This window comes from Amblyomma maculatum, chromosome 10 (genome assembly GCF_055883805.1).
Source record: "Amblyomma maculatum isolate TAMU_Amacu chromosome 10, ASM5588380v1, whole genome shotgun sequence".
Lineage (NCBI taxonomy): Eukaryota > Metazoa > Arthropoda > Arachnida > Ixodida > Ixodidae > Amblyomma > Amblyomma maculatum.
This window is the reverse complement of record NC_139353.1, coordinates 178,750,521-178,769,657: the sequence shown is the minus strand read 5'-3', so window position 1 is coordinate 178,769,657 and position 19,137 is coordinate 178,750,521. Positions and strand designations below refer to the sequence as shown.

General features: G+C 43.0%; 1 protein-coding gene across 1 annotated transcript in view; it reads right to left on the bottom strand.

Annotated features, from left to right (window-relative positions):
- The window catches only part of LOC146178024 (medium-chain acyl-CoA ligase ACSF2, mitochondrial-like), a 67,246-nt gene that overhangs the window by 32,630 nt on the left and 15,479 nt on the right, over nucleotides 1–19,137 (bottom strand). Inside the window, exons 4-7 of the mRNA XM_084580705.1 lie at nucleotides 5,194–5,247; nucleotides 4,101–4,219; nucleotides 3,292–3,339; nucleotides 1,011–1,116 (exon numbers count right to left, since the gene is read on the bottom strand). Of these exons, the coding sequence (XP_084436831.1) occupies nucleotides 1,011–1,116; nucleotides 3,292–3,339; nucleotides 4,101–4,219; nucleotides 5,194–5,247 (327 nt within the window). The remainder of the gene's footprint in view (nucleotides 1–1,010; nucleotides 1,117–3,291; nucleotides 3,340–4,100; nucleotides 4,220–5,193; nucleotides 5,248–19,137) is intronic.

Sequence of the window (19,137 nt, the reverse complement as noted above, 5' to 3'; positions counted from 1 at the left end):
ATATTAGAGGCAGTTGAGACGATTGCATGCTGCAAGAGCAGTGGGACATGTGAGTGGAGTAAAGTGAATAGGCAAGCAAAAATACATATTCTCCTAAAAGCAAACCTCACTGCTTTTTTCGCCAGGCTGCAGCTTGCTAAGTATAAATACAACTTTACACCTAATTTTGAATGCTTTTTCTGTGTTCCCTCCATATTATGTTAGCTTCTAGGAATAACAATAAATTACAACACTAAACAACATGTACACGGGACATGTGTCATTTATGTAGGTTAAAAGAGGAACAGTTCTGCTTGAGACTAACAAATGATTGACACGCTTCCGATTTCATGCATAGACACGCTTCACAACATTTTCGTTATATTGTGATCGCATTGATAAAGTTTAATAGCCTACACTACACAAATTAGAACCTTTGCACATTGTTTCTTACGTCTCACTCACGTTTCCTAAGGCGTATCACTTCAGCCGGGATCAGGGCAGTCGTAAAGATACTCCGATAGGGCAACTTTTGCAAGTGCATCAAGTCTTTTTGCTTATTTCAAATGTTGCCAAAATGTAATTGTTAATAATAGTGACTTAAGTTTTTTTCCTATTTTTTTGTTTTACTGTGTGCAAATGCACAAATATATCAGGAATGTATTCGATTACTTACTACGTGCCAAAAATAATATAAGGCCAAAGGCAAAAAGGCATAGTTTTAAAAATGGCCCGCTTTCACTTAAGTAGTGAAGGTAATATAGTTCTTGGCTGCAAGCAAGCACACGTTATCAAGTCGCAGGGTACAGACCTTATCAGAACAGCACTTATTCATGAAATACTGGGTATCAATACTTAGCAAATACTGCGTTTTTATATATTGCATAGACCTAAATGAGAGCTAGCAACTACACCTGCAGTAAGCGAGGAAGCCCACTGATGTCTAACCGCAGTATTCATCAAGCTTACCATTTCACTAATAATTCATTAACAGCGAAGTTGTGAAGAGGTGCACGCATTGCAATACGTACTGATGTGAAAAAGATGGTCAAGGGGTCGTCCATGCCAACTTGTTGCTGAGCTGCCTGGAGATCGGCTGCACTATCCTGCATCAGCTCTCGCAATGATATGCAACCCCTGCGATTGCGCACGGTGCACGCATATTTAATAGCACGAAACCAGCAGTGAAATTATACGCCACAGCCCCTGTTATCACCGTGTATCGCCGTGTTAAATGAAACTTGACGGTAAATCCAGCATATATTTAAAAGGATATGGTTCGAAGCAGACTCAAAACAAGTCTTGTCATACGACGGTTAGCGACGGAGTGAGTCGAGTACTTTACTGTATGCCACACTTTTGCGTATTTGATTCAGCAAAAGACCGCTCTATGACCTTAGGTCATGCAGCAGACGATCTAGAGCTTTGCTGAGAAATGGGAACACTAATATTAACGGGCCTTCAATGAAAGTAGCGACAGAAACATTACTGCCGAAGCATGAGCGTCTAGCTTTGGATCTAAGAAGCTGTACTGCTGCCTTGTAGTGATCACGTATTCCTTCATTCATTCTCATTCATTCTCAAAACCCTAATTCAAAATTACTGACGTATGGTGATATCTCGTGTATTCTATCAAGGCCCGTTATTCCTCTTGCATATTACATCAACAAGTTCTGGCTCAAGGCAATGTTTGCTTTTAAGGAGACAACGTTTTGTTATAGTTTCAGGAATCTGAATGAGCTTTACTTGATATAGTGTTCTCAGCTGGTCACGAGTATAAAACTGGGATTTCTTCATTTCATTGAAATTCGAAATATATGTCATTTCATCACATCACGTAGTTGATAAATCGTACCTTAGTGTAGGTTGGTGCCTTTTGCTTACTATCAGAAATATGGAAGTTGCTTCACAAAACCGCGACATTTATGGCATGCAATCGAAAGGAAATATATACACCAAATTCAAGTACATCAAAAAACGCAGTAAATGAGCCTCTGTTTATAAACAAATGAGCACAATGAGAAAAACATGGATGTAAGGTAGATCGTTTCGCAACTCGGGCAAAACGGTTTCCCGTATTCTGAAGCCTTTCTTGCACTATGAGCTAATCTATCATTTACATGCTTGGATTATTTGTCAGGAATGGCGGTGATTTTTTTTTAAATACCATTCCAAAAATGGTCCTCTTCTTTGTTAGACACTCCGCTTTGTTGGTAAGCAACATTCATATAAAGCTAACTAGACATAATTCTATTTGCTACACCTTTTCAGCAGTAGCGTACAAAGTCAAGGGAGTGAAGAAGTAGTTGAGCCGTGCTCACGAAGAATACCATTACATAGTATGTAACTGTATAAACCGTTCAAAAGTAAACAAGCTATGTAATACCATGCTGCATACCCTAATTCCGATAACGAGTGTGGTCATATAGCATACCGTTGTTTCCCAGGCTAGAGAACTACAGTCTTGCATGAGGAACCTATTTCATAATAGATGAGGCTGACCTTGATGCATAAATATGTTACAGACCTCAGTGAGGCGCCTGCGCCCACTTGACAGCGATCCAATTAGTATCTATAGTTTGTGCACGGCAAAAGCCCAAAACATGCATAGCATAGTATATAGCGAATGCTATTAAGAAACCTGTAGCAAACGCGGGGAATTAGATGTCTGAATACATCCCAATCTGTATAAATAAAATTTCCAGGTTTCATTCGCTAAGAACGTAGTTATGACGCCATTTTATGGCAGTTCCAAGCCAAATTTCTTGAATTCATAATGCTTGATGGCGTAGCTTATAAAAAAACATCAACAATATTTAATATTTTACAGGTGCGGCGATATTATTACTTAACATGCTTTTGCTGTTTGAAATTTCTATTTCTTTCCGTGGCGAAGGCAAGATCGTTATTTGGATTCACACGTGAGAGAACAGGTGGCATGTGCTTACATATGTGTAAAGTACTTCCTAATATTCCGCAGGTCAGTAGAGTTAGTTGTTGGGCTAGCCGGTATTTCTCATTTAAGCTCACAGCATTCAGTGCAATGGCACACGGCCAAAGAAAAGAAGAAAGAAGGTGTTCTTTCTTCCCTTGCTTCTTCGTCTCTTTAGCCATGTGCCATTTCGCTTGAAACTAGGAGCCTAAATTCGTAAGTAACTCGTGACAAAATCCGTACGATTACAGTGACTACTGTACCAGTTCACAAATAGCTTTACAAGGAACGAGAATTACCTCTTCATTTTGACTGTAATTATTTATTTTCATTATTTCAACTTAAATACATGCGTATTAACTCAGTGTGTTCGTACTCACGGAGCCTTTTGGTCGCCATCGGCAATGATAGCTTTCAGGTAGGGATATCTGAAGAAGAAAGAAGCATTGTCAAGCTAAAATATTCAGTACAGAATCAATGATGCTATTACCAGAAAAGAAGAAACAAAAAAGGCTTCCCCATTTCTCATGTCATTTGTAATGCGAACAGCAAAACTTTCAAGCCTAAATTACACCTGATAATGAGCTATTTACCTATATTTAGTCAGTGATGCCTTTTACGTTGCACACAAATTTGTAGCGCTATGTGATATGCTGATAAACTATTTTTTAAATATAACTTCCGCAGAAATTACATTGTTTTCTTTTTTCTCTTCACAAAAAAAAAAAAAACTTACTGTCAAAAATTTAGAATTTTCTATCAGGGTAACAATTTCTGCCTATTCGAAGTAGTAATTGTGTAAAGTATATATTTTTATTTTTTAGTTTTTACGCCGCGTTCATTGCTTGAATGTAGCTATCCAAATGTAACAGTGGTAAACTCAGATCGCTAGTTTTTCTAAGTAGGGGCTGTGCTGTTTTGACAATAGTTTTCAGTCATGATATTTCCCATGTTTCAGATTTTCGAGTTTCTTGACTGACGCCTAGTGGAACCTCCTTTGAGAAAAAAAAAATGATTACTCTAACAATTCTGGCAATCAAGCAGGGCGTCAATATATTTGTCGCATGAGGGTCGTATTCTCCTCGCTCTTGATCCTCCAAAACGATTTTGGCTATGCTTGATGAAAATGGTTAAATATGTTAAAGCGAAAGTCGACCTTAATGAGCTAAGGTAGAGTTCAAGCACTTACTTAGCTGAATTCAGCTGCCCAGGCTTAGAGTGGCGGAGTTCGGGTATAAGGGAACAGAGCATCTTATAGTAATCGAACACCTTGAAAGGCTCGGCGATGAAGATACCCTTGAATCCAACCTGTTCCCCAAGACAATGAGCAGAATTGTGAGGATTAGTAGGTCGACCTCTAAGCGCGTACATTTTATTCCTAAGCAGTAATAGGAAAGTCAGGGAACGCTTTGAGCAGAGGAAGTAATGTGCACGTTTTATACACAACGTTAGATGCCGCGGGCAAACTCAAAATGTGTAGAACCTAATTAGCGTTCATGCTTCTAAACTACAGGTTTTTAGCCTTGGTCAGTGGAGACGGTACGTGTCGTAAATCGGAACACTGGTGAACGACTTTGGCTCTTTACAGGAGCCTTCGTCGTGCACAAAACACTGCTTCATAGGCGGAGCAAACACCATACATATATAGTTAGTTGTTCTATTGTAGCGTATTGTTAAGTACCGGCACTGACGACCCACTGAAAAACAGAGAAATCGTCAGTCTGTTGGTCTACTGCTCAATAACGGTGGCGTCAGCGGGTAATGAGCCTAGACCATTGAGGTTTTACTAACGCAGCTCAAAGCACAATCCTTTCTTGATTCTGCGCAACCATAATATTGTTAAAATGTAGATATGCGGCTTCTTCATTTCATTTCTTCAAGAAGGCCCAGAGTGACATTTCTTTTAAAATGAGATTTACAGAAACTCGGTTACCCCAGGGACGCTCTTCAAAATATTTACGAAGTAGAAATAATATTTTAAGAAAATGCATATATATTGTAATGGTAATCAAGGCCTACTTCTAATGGGAGCTTGAAAGCAACTCGTTTGGGATTTATATATCCCGCCATTAAGTGATCTAGCAAAATTATATTTAATAAAGGCAGTAAGTATTATTAAATAAATAGTTAAGAATCACAATTTCTCGTAATTATTCAATTATATGTGAGTTCGCTCATTTCTGGCTGCTAAACAAAGCCGTACTTTGGAAATTAATCATGCAAAAGAAGTTCCGCACAAAAGTAGCTAAACATCAAAAGGTTGAAAGAAGCATAACACTCACTGTAGCCAGACATTTTTCAAATTCTCCAGCCGTCAGGGCGAAATGGACACTCGCCTGCAAAGAAAAAAAAACAAGCAAGCTTGTATGTTAACATATTTTGTTGTGTGATACTGAATGAGATAATCTTAAAGCTACATCGCTGCTCTCTCTCAAGGGCTTTGTAAATACATTGAACTAAGGATAAGAAAAACTAACTCAAACAGCCAAAACACAAAACAGAGTCAATATCTATATAAATAGCTGTGTTTTATTGGGGCTCTTTCTTCAGCAGTGTGTCTACCGAGGAGAGAACGGTGTTTTATTGTTACCTCCTTCTCCAATCAACAGGCGCTATCGCCTGTATTGCTAATAAACCGGACTGAACTGTTTTGGATATTTGGTTCTGAAGTACGAGAGCTTTGGCTACTTATGGGACGCTTCATATCATTCTGCACTGGCGGTAAAAAGACGCCTTGTGAATCAAAATATGCTTGGTGGCATCCTAGACTATTATGTTTTATTTTTTTATTCAGACAATGTCTCGGATACAGAGGGCAAAAGGCAGATGAACTCAGCCTGACGGGGCCCAAGCACCCGAAACAATGCTGACAACCAGCAACAGAAGCAAGAACATCATACGTGCTCATTACACAGAGAACTCATACTTATGTAAAAAAAAAAAATGTATTAAGGTTCACACTTTTGCAGTGACATAATTATACACCAAATATTTACAAGACATATTTAGAGTAAGAAATTAAAGAAAATTCACACAGTTAACAAAACAGCAAGCACATAAGAAATTTCTGCATGCAACAATCCTCTAATCACCAGAAGAAGAAAGAAGGTAAGCTATAGGCTTCTGTTTGAAGGCGTTCTGGAAAACACTCTTGTGAATAATTTCCATGGCCATTGTATGTTTATTAAGAGCGTTGGCAATTAAAAACGAAATTATTTCTGTCACATAGTCCGAACAAGTGGTACTCTTTAACTGACGTGCCTTAATTTATAAGGCACCTTACTACAAAAGTATAATTGAACAAAAGCTCTTATGTGCACCGGTTGCACGAGCTACTTTCGCTGACGTCGAAGATTCGCCAACGATTGTATATATGTCACAAAAGAAAATGGGGGTGACGGAAACGAGTGCTGCTAATGGACAAAAAGGCGAACCTGAGAGACTACGTATTTAAATTTGACAGAAGTAAAAAGCCATATAGCACAATAAATGGATCATACGAAATAAGAGTTTTGGGTAGTCAGACGATAGTATTGTATGCGAAGCGATCACGAAGTCCATAAATAGAAACCGACATGTAAAGCGCACCGAGAACAAACATAACGTAAATGATACACACTCGCAAACATATTAATGAACCTTGTGCGCACTGCCCAATGGAATGGTACGGAAAACATAATAAAACAATTTCTGTAGCATGTTTCAACGTGGCAGTATTTCGCAACGCAAAACCCAGTTGTTCGCTATTATGACAAGGATTACAGTATGAAAGAGTCTGCGTATTTAAAGGTATCACAGAAATGTTACCGTAATACTAATTTTGTAGAGGTCAAACCATTATTTGAATGTGGTTAATGTGCTTTGATTCTCACAATTCATTATTGCTACACAGCCCGTTACAATAATACTTCTATAAATATTTAAAACAATGTACATGTAGCATATATGTAACACAGGTGTAACATTCTTCAATATATTGTTACATGAAAGTATAATGTATTTTCAGGATATTTACAGAATGACTGGCGCAGAAGCCAGCAGCACCAACGGATAGGTCCTTGTCTTCGTCTACCTATGACGCTTCCGCAGGGTCAGGACCTAAAACACTTCGTCTACGTCTTCTCCTAACATGCCCCCGTCGGTGCAAGCGCCGTCGCGGCCTTAAACTAGTAAAGGAGGAATGTTTTGAAATGGCTTAAGGCATCAACATGTACAATATTGTTTGCAGGGCGAGAGGAAGAGGACGCAGGCACAATAGAGGCACATTCATACGTTACAACGGTGACTTAATGTTCCACACGATAAGCGGCCAGTCTGGGGAGACAAATGTTTCCCCGAGAGTTAAATGCGGCATGCAGCTAGGAGGCCACAAAACTATGGAACCAGGATAGTAGGCGAAATGGCGATGAAGACTATCGTAGTCAGACCTCTGGGAAGTCTGAGAGGCGAGGAGATGACTACGGGCTACTTGGCGCGCTTCAGTGGCTTGGACAATGCGTCACGTGCGTGGGGTGGTATGAGGGGACCAGAAGGCGGGAATAGCGTATCCAAAGGTAAGGCCAAGGAGCACGAAGAGGGGTCGTATTGTACCTCAAAGCTTTGTAGGCAAAGGTCGCACATGACAACGCGAAGTCTAGTCTTGGTAATCGGGTGAGTCATAAAGGGATAGCATATCCGACAGCGTCCGACAGAAGCGCTCGGTAAGAACGTTGATTTGGGGACGTTACGCGGTCGCAGGCTTATATTCCGTAAGACATGAACGCAATATGTCTTTAAAAACTCTGGATAAACAAGTAGCCATCGAGGTCGGTGAATGATTGGCGGAGAGTGCCGTGATGAAAAATTGCGATCTGTAATAGAAAATCAGCGACACAATAGCGCAGCATGTGGTTAAAGTTTGTGTGATGGCGTATCGTGTCGCATAATCGCTTGCCCCAGATAATCATTATGTCCTCACCGTGACGTCAGAAACGGGCCAAAAAGGTCGAGTCCAACAAGATAAAATGGTAAACAGTGGAACGTCAATAGGGCATCAAATACCGGGTGGCGGACTCAACGTTTCTCCTACGTTGATACCTGCAGGTCCAAGCGGTGACGTAGCTCCAGATCTCAAATTAACAGGGTATTAGGTAGCTCTTGATGCAGCGGTATTGTGCAGGCAAAAAGAAACGGCGCCGTACCCGGCCGTAAGTGCGGGACAAACCGACGTGGCTAGCTGTCAGCAGGTCATGAAGATGTTCAGTAAATGAGCAGCGTAGCTGCTTGAGAATCACTAACAAAATGGGTGGGCAGCCATTATGAAGGTTAAGGCGGTAGATTACACCACCCCGTAACACAAAAAGATGAACAGAATTCGACGTTCTAGACATCACACCTTCAATGATGGATTATATATATGGGTCATTGCGCTGTTCGTCGGCTATGTTGACGAGATTGGAGAGGGTGAAAATGCAGAGGATGACCTTTATGTCAGCGAGGAGGTTTGGAAGAGTAGCAAGAAAACATTCCGCGTCTTGAGGAAGACACCTTGACTTCTACACTACGTTGTATGAGTACGAGTAAGAGCAGGCAAGACGTCTGGAGGGATCTCTCAGAAATGACAACCATCAACCTCCGTGGTGGTCAGTTATTATCACTAAGAAAAAACGGCCTAATAAGTAAGGTCTGAATTTAGCTGCAGCCCATGCAAAAGCGAAACACGCACTCGGTAATAGAATAATTGTGTTCCGCGATGGAGAGAAGGCGGCTAGCGCATAGGCGATGACGCGCTCTTCACCTCGCTGGCATTAGGCCAGCACTGCATCGATCTCATATACGCAGATGTCCGCACATGAGTATAGGTGAGTGATCGAAATGTGCCTAAATGAGAGGAGACGTCGGTAAGCTTAAAAGCGCCGAAAACAAACCTTGCTGGGTAAACCCCACATGAAAGCGGTGTCGGTATTAAGAATGGCAGTGAGAGGGCGAGCGATATGGGGCATTCTTTGATAAAACGGAGAAATTAAGAGCAGATATTAACAAAGCCATGCACATCCTTCTAAGACGAGAGACAGAAAATCTTTCATGGCTTCAACTTCAGCCGGATCAGGACGTACTCTGGAGGCGTCAGCCATTTGTCCAAGAATAGTCAGTTGGCGGCAACCAAACTGGCATTTCGATGAATTGAGCTTGAGTGCGGCTGTACGGAACACAGTGGGGATATTGGTGCGGCGTTCAAAGTGAGGTCATTCGTTCCATGGTCTCCGTTGCATTGCAGACATCGAACGGCGTGACTTTAAATTAGTAGAAACCGATCCTGCTCGTCAATAGCGAGCTGCCAATACCTTCACCGCAGATCAAAGGAAAAAAGGTATTTGGCTCCATGGCATCATCGATTCTGGGAAGAGGGTACACGCATTTTTTTTTTGTGGTGCTCTTGCAGTAGCAATATTCTACGCAGAAGCTCCAGCGGCCGTCTTTCGTTTTAGGCAGTGCGACTGGGAACACCCACGGTTTCGTAAAAAGCTAGATGATATCTTCAGTTAGCATGTTTTGAAATACCTTTTTTATAACCGGGAGTTCAGCGCCTGGCTGGCGATAAGGACGGCGTTGGATAGGAGCGGCGTCACCGGTGTGAATGCAATGCTGCACTAGAGCGGTTCTAGTCGAAAGGCGATGATCAATACCAAAAATGTCTCTGAAAGAAGCGAGAAGACGGTAAAGAACATGAGCTTCTGAAGGGGAAAGATCGGAAGTGATCATCTTGCCATAGTCCTGTAGACTCAAACGTCCGAGAGAGACATAGAGAGAGCAGTCAGAAGAGGACGGTAGACAAGTGATCACATAAAGGAGGTTGCATTCGTTTACAGAGCACAGAGTGGTGAGCGAGATGCCTGGAGGGGTTGGACTTGCAAGGCAGAGTTCAGAATAGGTAGGCATAACTGGTTCACGGTCATAGTGACGACGGTATGAATAAGGGCCACAGTACGTCTGGGGAGCGCTTATTGGAATGGGGTAACAATGTAGTGTCCATTATGATATGGGGTGCAGAGTGGAAAGAGAGGTAAATTTCGACTTCAGGTGGCAGACGGAAAAAGTCGTCAATGCAAATATGGTGCCCACTGGGAGGGTGCGGTTGAATAGGGAAAGTCCAGTTCAACAACAAATATATCATAGTCTATTATGTCTTAATCGCCAGAAAATCAAGCCCAAAAATATGCCATGAGTGCAATGCTACAGAGCTGTGACCAAAACTAATATGACAGCCAGATATCGCCCCGCGGACAGAGCACAAGCCGAGAGAGAGAGAAATAACATTTATTGCACCCGTCAAAAGGTTGGTGAGGATCCGAGGCGAAGCTCTGTCCCAACCATGTCCTCCCCCTCAGCCGTCGACCTGGATCCCTTGGATCTTAGCAGCGGCCGGGGCAAGACGGATGACTTCTCGTTGCCCTTTTTCGTCCTGCTTGAGAAGTAGTGCCTCCCAGGACTCATCTGTTCTTTCAGGTTGTCCAAATCTAGGACACGTCCATATCATATGGATCATGTCCGCTATGCCATCGCAACACTTGCACCTGGGGCTAAAAATTTCCGGGTGCAACTTGCTGTAAAGCTGGGGGTTCGGGAATACTCCAGTCTGTAGCTTACGCCACATAACCTCCTCGCTTTTGGTGAGTGCCGACGACTAGAGACGATCCGCCATCTGCGACACGCACATGTGTAGGAGCAGGGGCAGGGTGGTGTCACGTTGCGAGTTGCGCATCCACGTTAATAGAAACCGCCACCGCCTGAACTATGGCAGCGCACTGGATCAAAGAGAAATATAGTTTCATAAACTACAGAAGCATAGGGTACGTTACACTTATGTTCGCAGGTTAATTTCGAAACTAGCCACACGCAGTTGAAAGCAATCAGTTCCGAAAACATAATCAACCCAGGTGCCATAAGGCTCCTCCCATCCATTTGAATCGCCGGCCGAGAGAGCGGTGGTAGACGCGCGCGGCCCTGGCAAGCTACCGCGAGCCGTTATGAAGCTTTTTGAAAATGAGAAATGAGAAGCAACTTGATACGCCTGTATTGTGTTCCGAAGCGGTGCACCAGCACCGGTTACTAAGGATTGTGTGAGTTCTACAGTTACTGTTTTCTGCAGCTATTTTTGTACCTCATTTAAAACCTTAGCAAAACCATTACAACCGATAACGAACCCGTTAGCTATCTTAGGCCAGTGACAGTTGCTAGTTGAAGCGGCTACGATGGAACAATCAGGAATCTATTATTGTGCTTTTGTTATGTGAGGTTTTCCTTGCATGCTTCTTTTATTGAATTTGTTAACACTATTGCAGTAAACATACGCTCGTGTTGCGCTTTCGTCAGGTCAGGCCTCTTCATTGTTAGTGTACATAAGTGTATAGCCACTGTCTTCACGATACTCATGTGCAAATGCGCCGTTTTTTACGAGAATTCTCGAGATTGATATTTTTGAATACATTATGTAGTTCATGCTGAATGTTTTGTGTTGCTACCTTGCCGGCGCACGACCGCTTTAACGGGCGCTCTGAGCACCAAGGTGCATTCTGCTACAGTTTTATTAACGCTCTGAGCTCCAACAAATAAAGATCGCACGAATCTGCTATCATCCCTGCATACCGCATCTCCAGCCGCACGGGCCACGAAAAGACAACCCATCCTCCGCAAGCCCGCACATCTGCGCATCTATATTCGTTTTTCGTTCGCACCGCCAAAGACTGGATTGACATGCCTGCCGACGTCGTGCTCCATACAGACCCATTTTCAAAGCATCACTCGAAGCAATATTATGCCCTGAAACCAACTCCGTCATGTAATACCCCTTCAATGGGGCCTTTGAGGTTGAAATAAATAACTAAAACTGATACGCACAAACGGTGGGTGCTCAACAAAGTGTGCGGGATCGCTTGGTGAGAGCAGCGCGTGGCAAAAGCGAGCAGCAGGTAGCAGCAGCGGTACAAGTTTGGTAGAAGATTGCAACGCGTATGCTGCCATAATGGTTTTTATTGGCTTGTTGCGCAAAAAATGGCTTGCGCAATTTTGATGCGAGCATCTATGCATTCCAATCACCAGTAAAATGGGAGATGTTTAGCAGTAGTACACGTTACTAGTATTTTTTTGAGTGCTAATATCAAAATATAGCGACTTATTGCAATAAATATCTTCTTTTACTCTTGGGTGGGTAGGAATGTATTTTACCAATCTGAGTGTTTGCCACCAAAAAAAAAACGAACCGAAGTATCGCCAGCGATTTTTCGCCCCATTGCTTCTACGTGAGTGTAACCCCACTGGGAGTGGTCAGTACTGTTTACAAGCGGCAGCGGAGTTGGCTCAATACTGAAATGTGTGCTCCTGTATCAATCAGGACTTGAATTGCTACTCCACAAACGAGTGAAGCGAGCACGTTACGGCGGGCGTGAAGAGCTAGACGAGAATTGCAACTCCAAGTTTTCCGTTCGAGGATGGGACATAGGGACTTGGAGAAGAAAAACGTCGTTGGGGCGAATGCAACTGGCGGCAGTATGGTGAGGGCGATCGGTTGAATCGCGACGGCTCGGTAATAACTGCATTGCCTCAAGGCTCGTGACAAAAAGGGAAGTTACCATAGCGGAAATCGTAAGGGGAATAGGGCGAAAGGCGGGACCTTCTTTGTTAGAACGCGAAGTTTGGGCATTACCGGCCGATGTGGCCGATGCAGGAGCAAGTAAAATAAAAAGGCCTGTTATCGGATTTGCGCCAGTCACTTCAATTGCGTCGACGCGGGGCTACATAAGCAGGTCTCTCAGTATAAGTTGCGCGAACGTCGGCGTCAAAAGTAGGCCGACTTGGATAAACTGCACGAACGTTGGCGGCATTGGTTGGGCTGATGGCAGCAACGGAGTTGAGACCTAAGTTGACGAACAACAACCTGAATTAGGGAAACGTCTGAGTGGTGGCTGTCGGTCAGATGTGGCGACAAGTTAATGGTAGAGACAGCCTCAAATACCTGGATGACTATATGGGTAACATTTTGTCTCGACATGGGCTGGTGTTCGGGTGGTCAGTTTTGACATTATATCCTATCAGCATTATGGGGGCGGGCGAATGGCGGTGTGGTGCGACGGCATTTGGCGTCTTAAAAACTAACAGAATTCCTTTATTATGATGTCAACAGATCCAAGGTCTTTACACACCAGCAAAGTCAATGCATCGTCTCAAATCTTCTTCAAGATGTGGCCAACTATATCTGATTGGGACAGGTTGTCCTCTGATTTGTGACAAAGGGCGAGAACATCCTGAACGTAGGGAACGTAAAACTTGGTAGATTTCTGTGCGCGTGTCGCGATGATTTTTTTGCGGTAAGCTGTCGGCTAACTGGTTTTCCAAAGAGATCGCAGGGCTTGTGCTTGCGAATATTCCAACTTGTAGCTGTTCTTGGCGAGTCTCGTACCCGTAAAGTGTCATGCCTTTGAGGTAGAAAAGAGTATTGGCTAGCATGAGTATGGGTTCCCATCGATAAATGAATGAACTGACACGTTCGTACTTGTGTAGGCATTCTTCAACGTCTGCAGTGTCCGTACCAGTCAAACAGCCAGGATCGCGGGGGTGGGTATTGATGTTGATGACAAGGCCACTGTCGGTGCGGAGATGCCATCCTAGGCCATCATCGGGTAGCAAATATCCCGCTGCGGAGTTTCGTTCCGCGGAGACTGACGATGGGATGAATGGCCGCACCTCCACCAAGACGCTACGTGAAGGTTTAATGTATTTACGGGATATTTGCAGAATGAGTGGCCTTGCAGCCAGCCGCACAAACGAAGATGTCCTTGTCACCTGCCTCTGCCTACTCTGCCTACTCCGTGAGGGCGGAGAGGAAAACGCTTCGTCTTCTTTTAGCATGCCTCGTGGAGGAGGCAGGCTAAGTGGCTTTACCGTGACGCAGACCACTGATCCGCTTTTGTTCCTGATGCACGTGCTGACAGAAATCTTCATGGACACGCTACTTGTCGCTCCATGTTCTACTGGAGTGGGAATGGCGCCGTCCTATATGCCGGATTACCATAGCAACGGTATGCATGACCGTCTACTCATCGCCGTCAACGCTTCAAACCTGACAGCATCATCCCTCAAGTGCTGGACTCTCCTGAAATCTTGGACATACCCATTGTCATCGACGGCATCGGACACATTCCATACAAAAGAGCGGTGTTGATCGGCTACACACCTCTTTTCTTTCTTTCTTTTCTATTTTTTCCTCTATCCGCCCGAGGCAGCTGAGGTGCCTTAGCTAAAGAGCGAGTAGCAGGCCCGTGCATTTTCTTTTCCCTTTTCTCACAGTCGCAACAAAAAACAAAAGCTCTGTCGGCTTAGTGGCTGTACCATGATACAGGCCACTAATCCGCTTATGTTCCTAATGCAGGATACTATGCCATTTATAAGCAAAGAAAGCTAGCAATTACTTTCCGATACAGCTCCCGAGCCCACAGTGTTGTGTCAACGTTGTTATTGAATGTTTGGAAACTGTTCGAACCTTAATACTGTTTTCTCTGGGTATAGAAATGAATACGGGGCCTGACATTATGAAGGGGTGCTTGTTGAACTGAAAAGATTATTCTCTGGCTAGGCTACACTAATCAGTGACGTTCATGATACTAAAACAAGCTAATGACATCAGAGACGACTATTACTAAATTATTTCACCAGATTTGCGCTTTAGAAGTTCACTATCAGTGTCTTGTCACCTTGACAACAGACGTAGAAAATGTACAGAGCTAAGAAGAGGAGACGTCAAGGCTGGAGCGAGATCTGAAGGACGGAATTGAGGACGCCGAGAACCTCTTATTGAAGTGCAATTTAATTTTTATGGCTTTCCAGATCCTACACCATCCGAGACATTTGTTGAACCTGAAGAATTCTCATTATTCACCATTGTTCAATACCCTGTATTACATATTAGACAGCAAAGACAGTGACCGTGCGTACCGTCTTTGGCATCACAGTAGAGAACGGCCTTGTCCCGTAATTGTAAAGCTTACTCATTTTAGGACTAAGCAACTGATCCTCTCAAACGGCCGCAAGCTAAAGGACACTGACTTTAGTATTGTCAAGGACTTCTCTGGCCGAGTTCAACATGTAAGAAAACAACTTGTCGCCTTTGCCAAATCAAAGAAGGTGAAATTTTCCCTGCGCTACGAAACCCTTCATGTAGGCCTCAAAAGCTAATTTTTCGAAGAAACTCAGCAGACAGTAAAAAAATATAGCAATCACAGCGAAAACTGTAACCACTGCCGCGTCCCCGAACATGTAATTGTACTAATCTTTCGTTTTCAGCAATCTCTACTAACACACGCTGCTTCATTTCAAAGCGGGAGCTTGTGTCAAACTTGGTGCTATCATCGGATAGTAACTTGCTGGTTATAACAGAAACATGGCTGAGAGATAATATTGGTAATGATGAAGTGCTTGCTGATCTGCCACATTTCACTCTCTTCCGTTCAGACCGCAAACACGTATGACAGGTGGCGTTCTAATAGCGGCGAGCAATCACTTATCATTGACTGATATGAACACTTCATCCAATCTCGAAACAATTTGGCTCATTTGCCGAGGAACACCCCACTCAGTGTTGCTGGGTGTCGGATACAGACAACCACACAAGACCCCCAGTTTTTTCCATCAGCTAAATATCATATTTGCTAAATTAATTTTAGCTAATCTTAATATTAGCTAAAACAGTATCTCAATGCTGATATTCTCTTTTTCGGGGATTTCGATTTTCCGACAATACCTTGGAATAACCTGGCCCATTCTATGTATACCCGAGCTGACGCTTAGGAATTCATCGAAATTTGTTTTAATTTTTATCTTACCCAACTAGTATTAGAAATAACGCGTGTAGTAAATGAATCGGTGCGTCTCTCATAGCGTGAGTCGCTTTGGGACATTAAACCTCAAAAAACAAACCAAACCTAAATGAATCGGCAAACATTCTAGATTTTTTACTACAAAGACATGCCGAAAGGTTTTCGTCCATTACTTAACTGCGGGCAATTAGTGACCATAAATTCACTCAAAAAGAATTTACCTTTATTCAGATCTCGGCCTAATCCGGGAAAGGCTATTCGGTTATATGATAAAAGCAATTACGAAGCACAGCACAGAGAGCTCAGCACCTATTTCCCATCTTATAAAAGCAGCCTTTGATAGCCGGTCTTTCCAGGAAAACTGGTACATTATTCCGGCAGACGCTTAAGTTGCTCGCTAACAAATATATCCCGAAAACTACATTCCATGATAATCACAACCAGCCGTGGTTCAAAAAATGCCTAAAAACTCGAAAACAAGAAGCACCGCCTATTCCGGGTAGCTAGAAAGAATCCTAGTACTTGCGATTTGGGATATATGCTTTGCAACCGGAAACTAGTGTTTTTAGCAATCAAAAACACTAAGCGATCCTTATATCATTGTCTAAAATCCTAAAAACTACCCTAAAAAAGTTCTGACAAGTCTTAAACCCTAATAACATAGCTTCAGGTACACTGAGTGATCACTCAGGATGACCATTTAGTGATACCGAATGTGCTAAAAAATTTTCAGCTGCGTTTTCTTCTCTTTTCACCAACGAGCCTGATTTCCCCTTGCCCACTGTACTATTATTGCTCACCCATGCCTATCACAAATATTTCTGTTACTGAGGTACTGTGTGTAATAGATAAAATAAAACTTTCATCATCATGAGGCACCGATGAAACCTGTTCTAAGCTTTTAAAGAACACTTATAAACATGTTTCTGCCCAATATTTATCACTACTGTTTGTTCAGTGTGTTTTCACAGCCACCATGCCAGATATTCGGAGGAAGGGAAAGGTCGTTCCAGTCTACAAATCCAGTAACAAAGATTCACCTATAAATTGCCGTCCTGTTTCGCTCACTTGTGTACCATGCAAAATCACGTGGCATATCATCTGCTCGGAAATCGTGCAGCTTGTGGATACTAACTTTTTATTTCACCCTGCGCAACGTGGATTTCATAAAACCTAATCTTGCATTACACAACTCGCAGTATTTCTTCATGACCTGCACGCAAACCTTGACTTGAATAATCAGACTGACGCCTTGTACCTAGATTTCGCTAAATTATTTCATAAAGTTTCCCATTGCTAACACTTCTACAACTGAACTTGCACCCAAACATCTTTTGGTGTTCACAGTCCCTATCCATCGATTTGATTGGTCACCATAACATTCGATTGTCATAGTTACAATGCCGCTCCTTAGTAATGATCCAAAGGTGAATTTACAAGCACCAAAAACACTTCATGCACAGACCAAGCAAAACCCTCACGAGGCGCTAAGCGTCCTCACGCTTATTGCATCGTTTCTTTTACGTTTTTTTTTTAACCGAGCAAGACGAGCGTTAACTCAGGTAATATTCAGTTTTACATTATTTGGCCGTTATTTCAATTAATCTTTTTTGGGGGAGAGTGGGCGTATAAATGCTAACTAAAAAGGTGTAGCGCAAACAAGACAACAACAGGGAGATAACCGCAGGGGTTATTACCACCACCGACTACCATGTCACTGGATATTTGAGTCTTAATAATGCGCGTCAACAGTCTTTCCTCCTCCAGTTCCTGCCCGGTCAGTGCAGCTAGAGGTTCGTCAATAACTGCGCCCGCAGATTTCCCAAATCGAAACGTCTGAGTGGCAGGAAGCGCGATGTAGACCTCATTCACACCTTCGCAGGATCTCTATATCACACATTCCATTAAAAACTGTACACTAGGAGAAATCGAATTTCTTTTCAGGAAAAATCAACTGCCGAACCTTCGCAAATTTTTCTTGCTTCCCAAAACATCATTGGGTGATAGCTAGAGTGATCGATCGCAGGGAATTGCATAGTTAGCCTAATTCTCATCCACAATCTCTCTACTTGAATATTCTTAATGTGCTTGTCTATAATACGTAGAGCACACTTAGGTATGGCAATTTTAAAGCAGGCTGCTTCGAAAGGGTGTAGTAATTTCCGTTTAAAAGTGATAACGTGCACAAAAGTTGTTGACTATATAGTGTGCCGATCAATACACTCGTCGTCTATGGATATTTTTTGTAGCTTTTGGCACCTGGTTTCGGCCAGTGCCAGTCGAAGGATAGAATCCGCCTGCAGTCTGCGTCGCATCTATAACTTGTTACTTGCGTTTTCCGGCTTCAGATTACATTCGCGGTCATGCAGCATTCGACTCTAGCATAAGGCGTTTGTCTTTTGCACGTTTCTCTTGCAGATGACGTGGTTGCTTAGCCGTTTAAGCAGCCTGCGTCTCCTGATGAGCTATCGACGGCACATGTAAATTCTGCTTTCCACCTTTTTTAATTCTTCCTCCGCTCCGCACCATCGTCACCACGGTGTTTGACCGGTAGCAGGAAAGACATCATGCGTTACATTTATTGCATTATCAAGCAATAAATGGCTGCGAAACTGCGCAAAACACCAAACGTGAACGGACGCTTTCGAACTTATACCCATCAGCGCAAAAAACTCTGGTCCGCGAGCCTTTAGTGGTGGTGGTGGTGGTGGCGGTGAAAACTTTATTGCTAACCTGTCGCATAAATCTTGCTACGTCCTCGAACATTGCCTGAAACGCATACAAGAGGCTGCCTGCTCCTGAGTTCCAATCTTTATGAGTGGATCAATGCTGATGAAGAGAGCTAGCAAAACAGAGTTAGAGAGCCCATTTTTAGCCCGGAGATAAAGGAAGCGGCGAGGCCGAGCGATAAAGTTTGTTATGGCAAACTAATCTAAAGCAGTTGCAAGGGCAGCAGATGCCGTCGTGCGAACGCCGGATCGAATCTCGCTGAAAGCGGCATGAAAATTTTCCTTTTTTTTTTTGAACATTGGTTAGCAAATGAAGACTGTCACAATGGAGGCCCGTGACACTAAGCGTTCAAATGCTATCACAGTAATATGCAGCAAGTGCACCGCCATGTGTTAGAATGTTTCCTGTCGATTGTGATTGTGCTATTATATTTTTACTTATATTCACGGTTACATGAATACTGCCCACTGATCCACACACAAAGAAAATTCCATATCCTAGGAGTGAATTCCTTTGTTGGACCTCTTTGTTTGAACATGATAAAAATTTTCAACTTGTTGCATCACAGAGACTGTGGAACATATATCACTGGTGTGCCCAGTGCATGCATGTAAACGAAATGTGCTAGCCGCTTCCTTGAACCGTTTG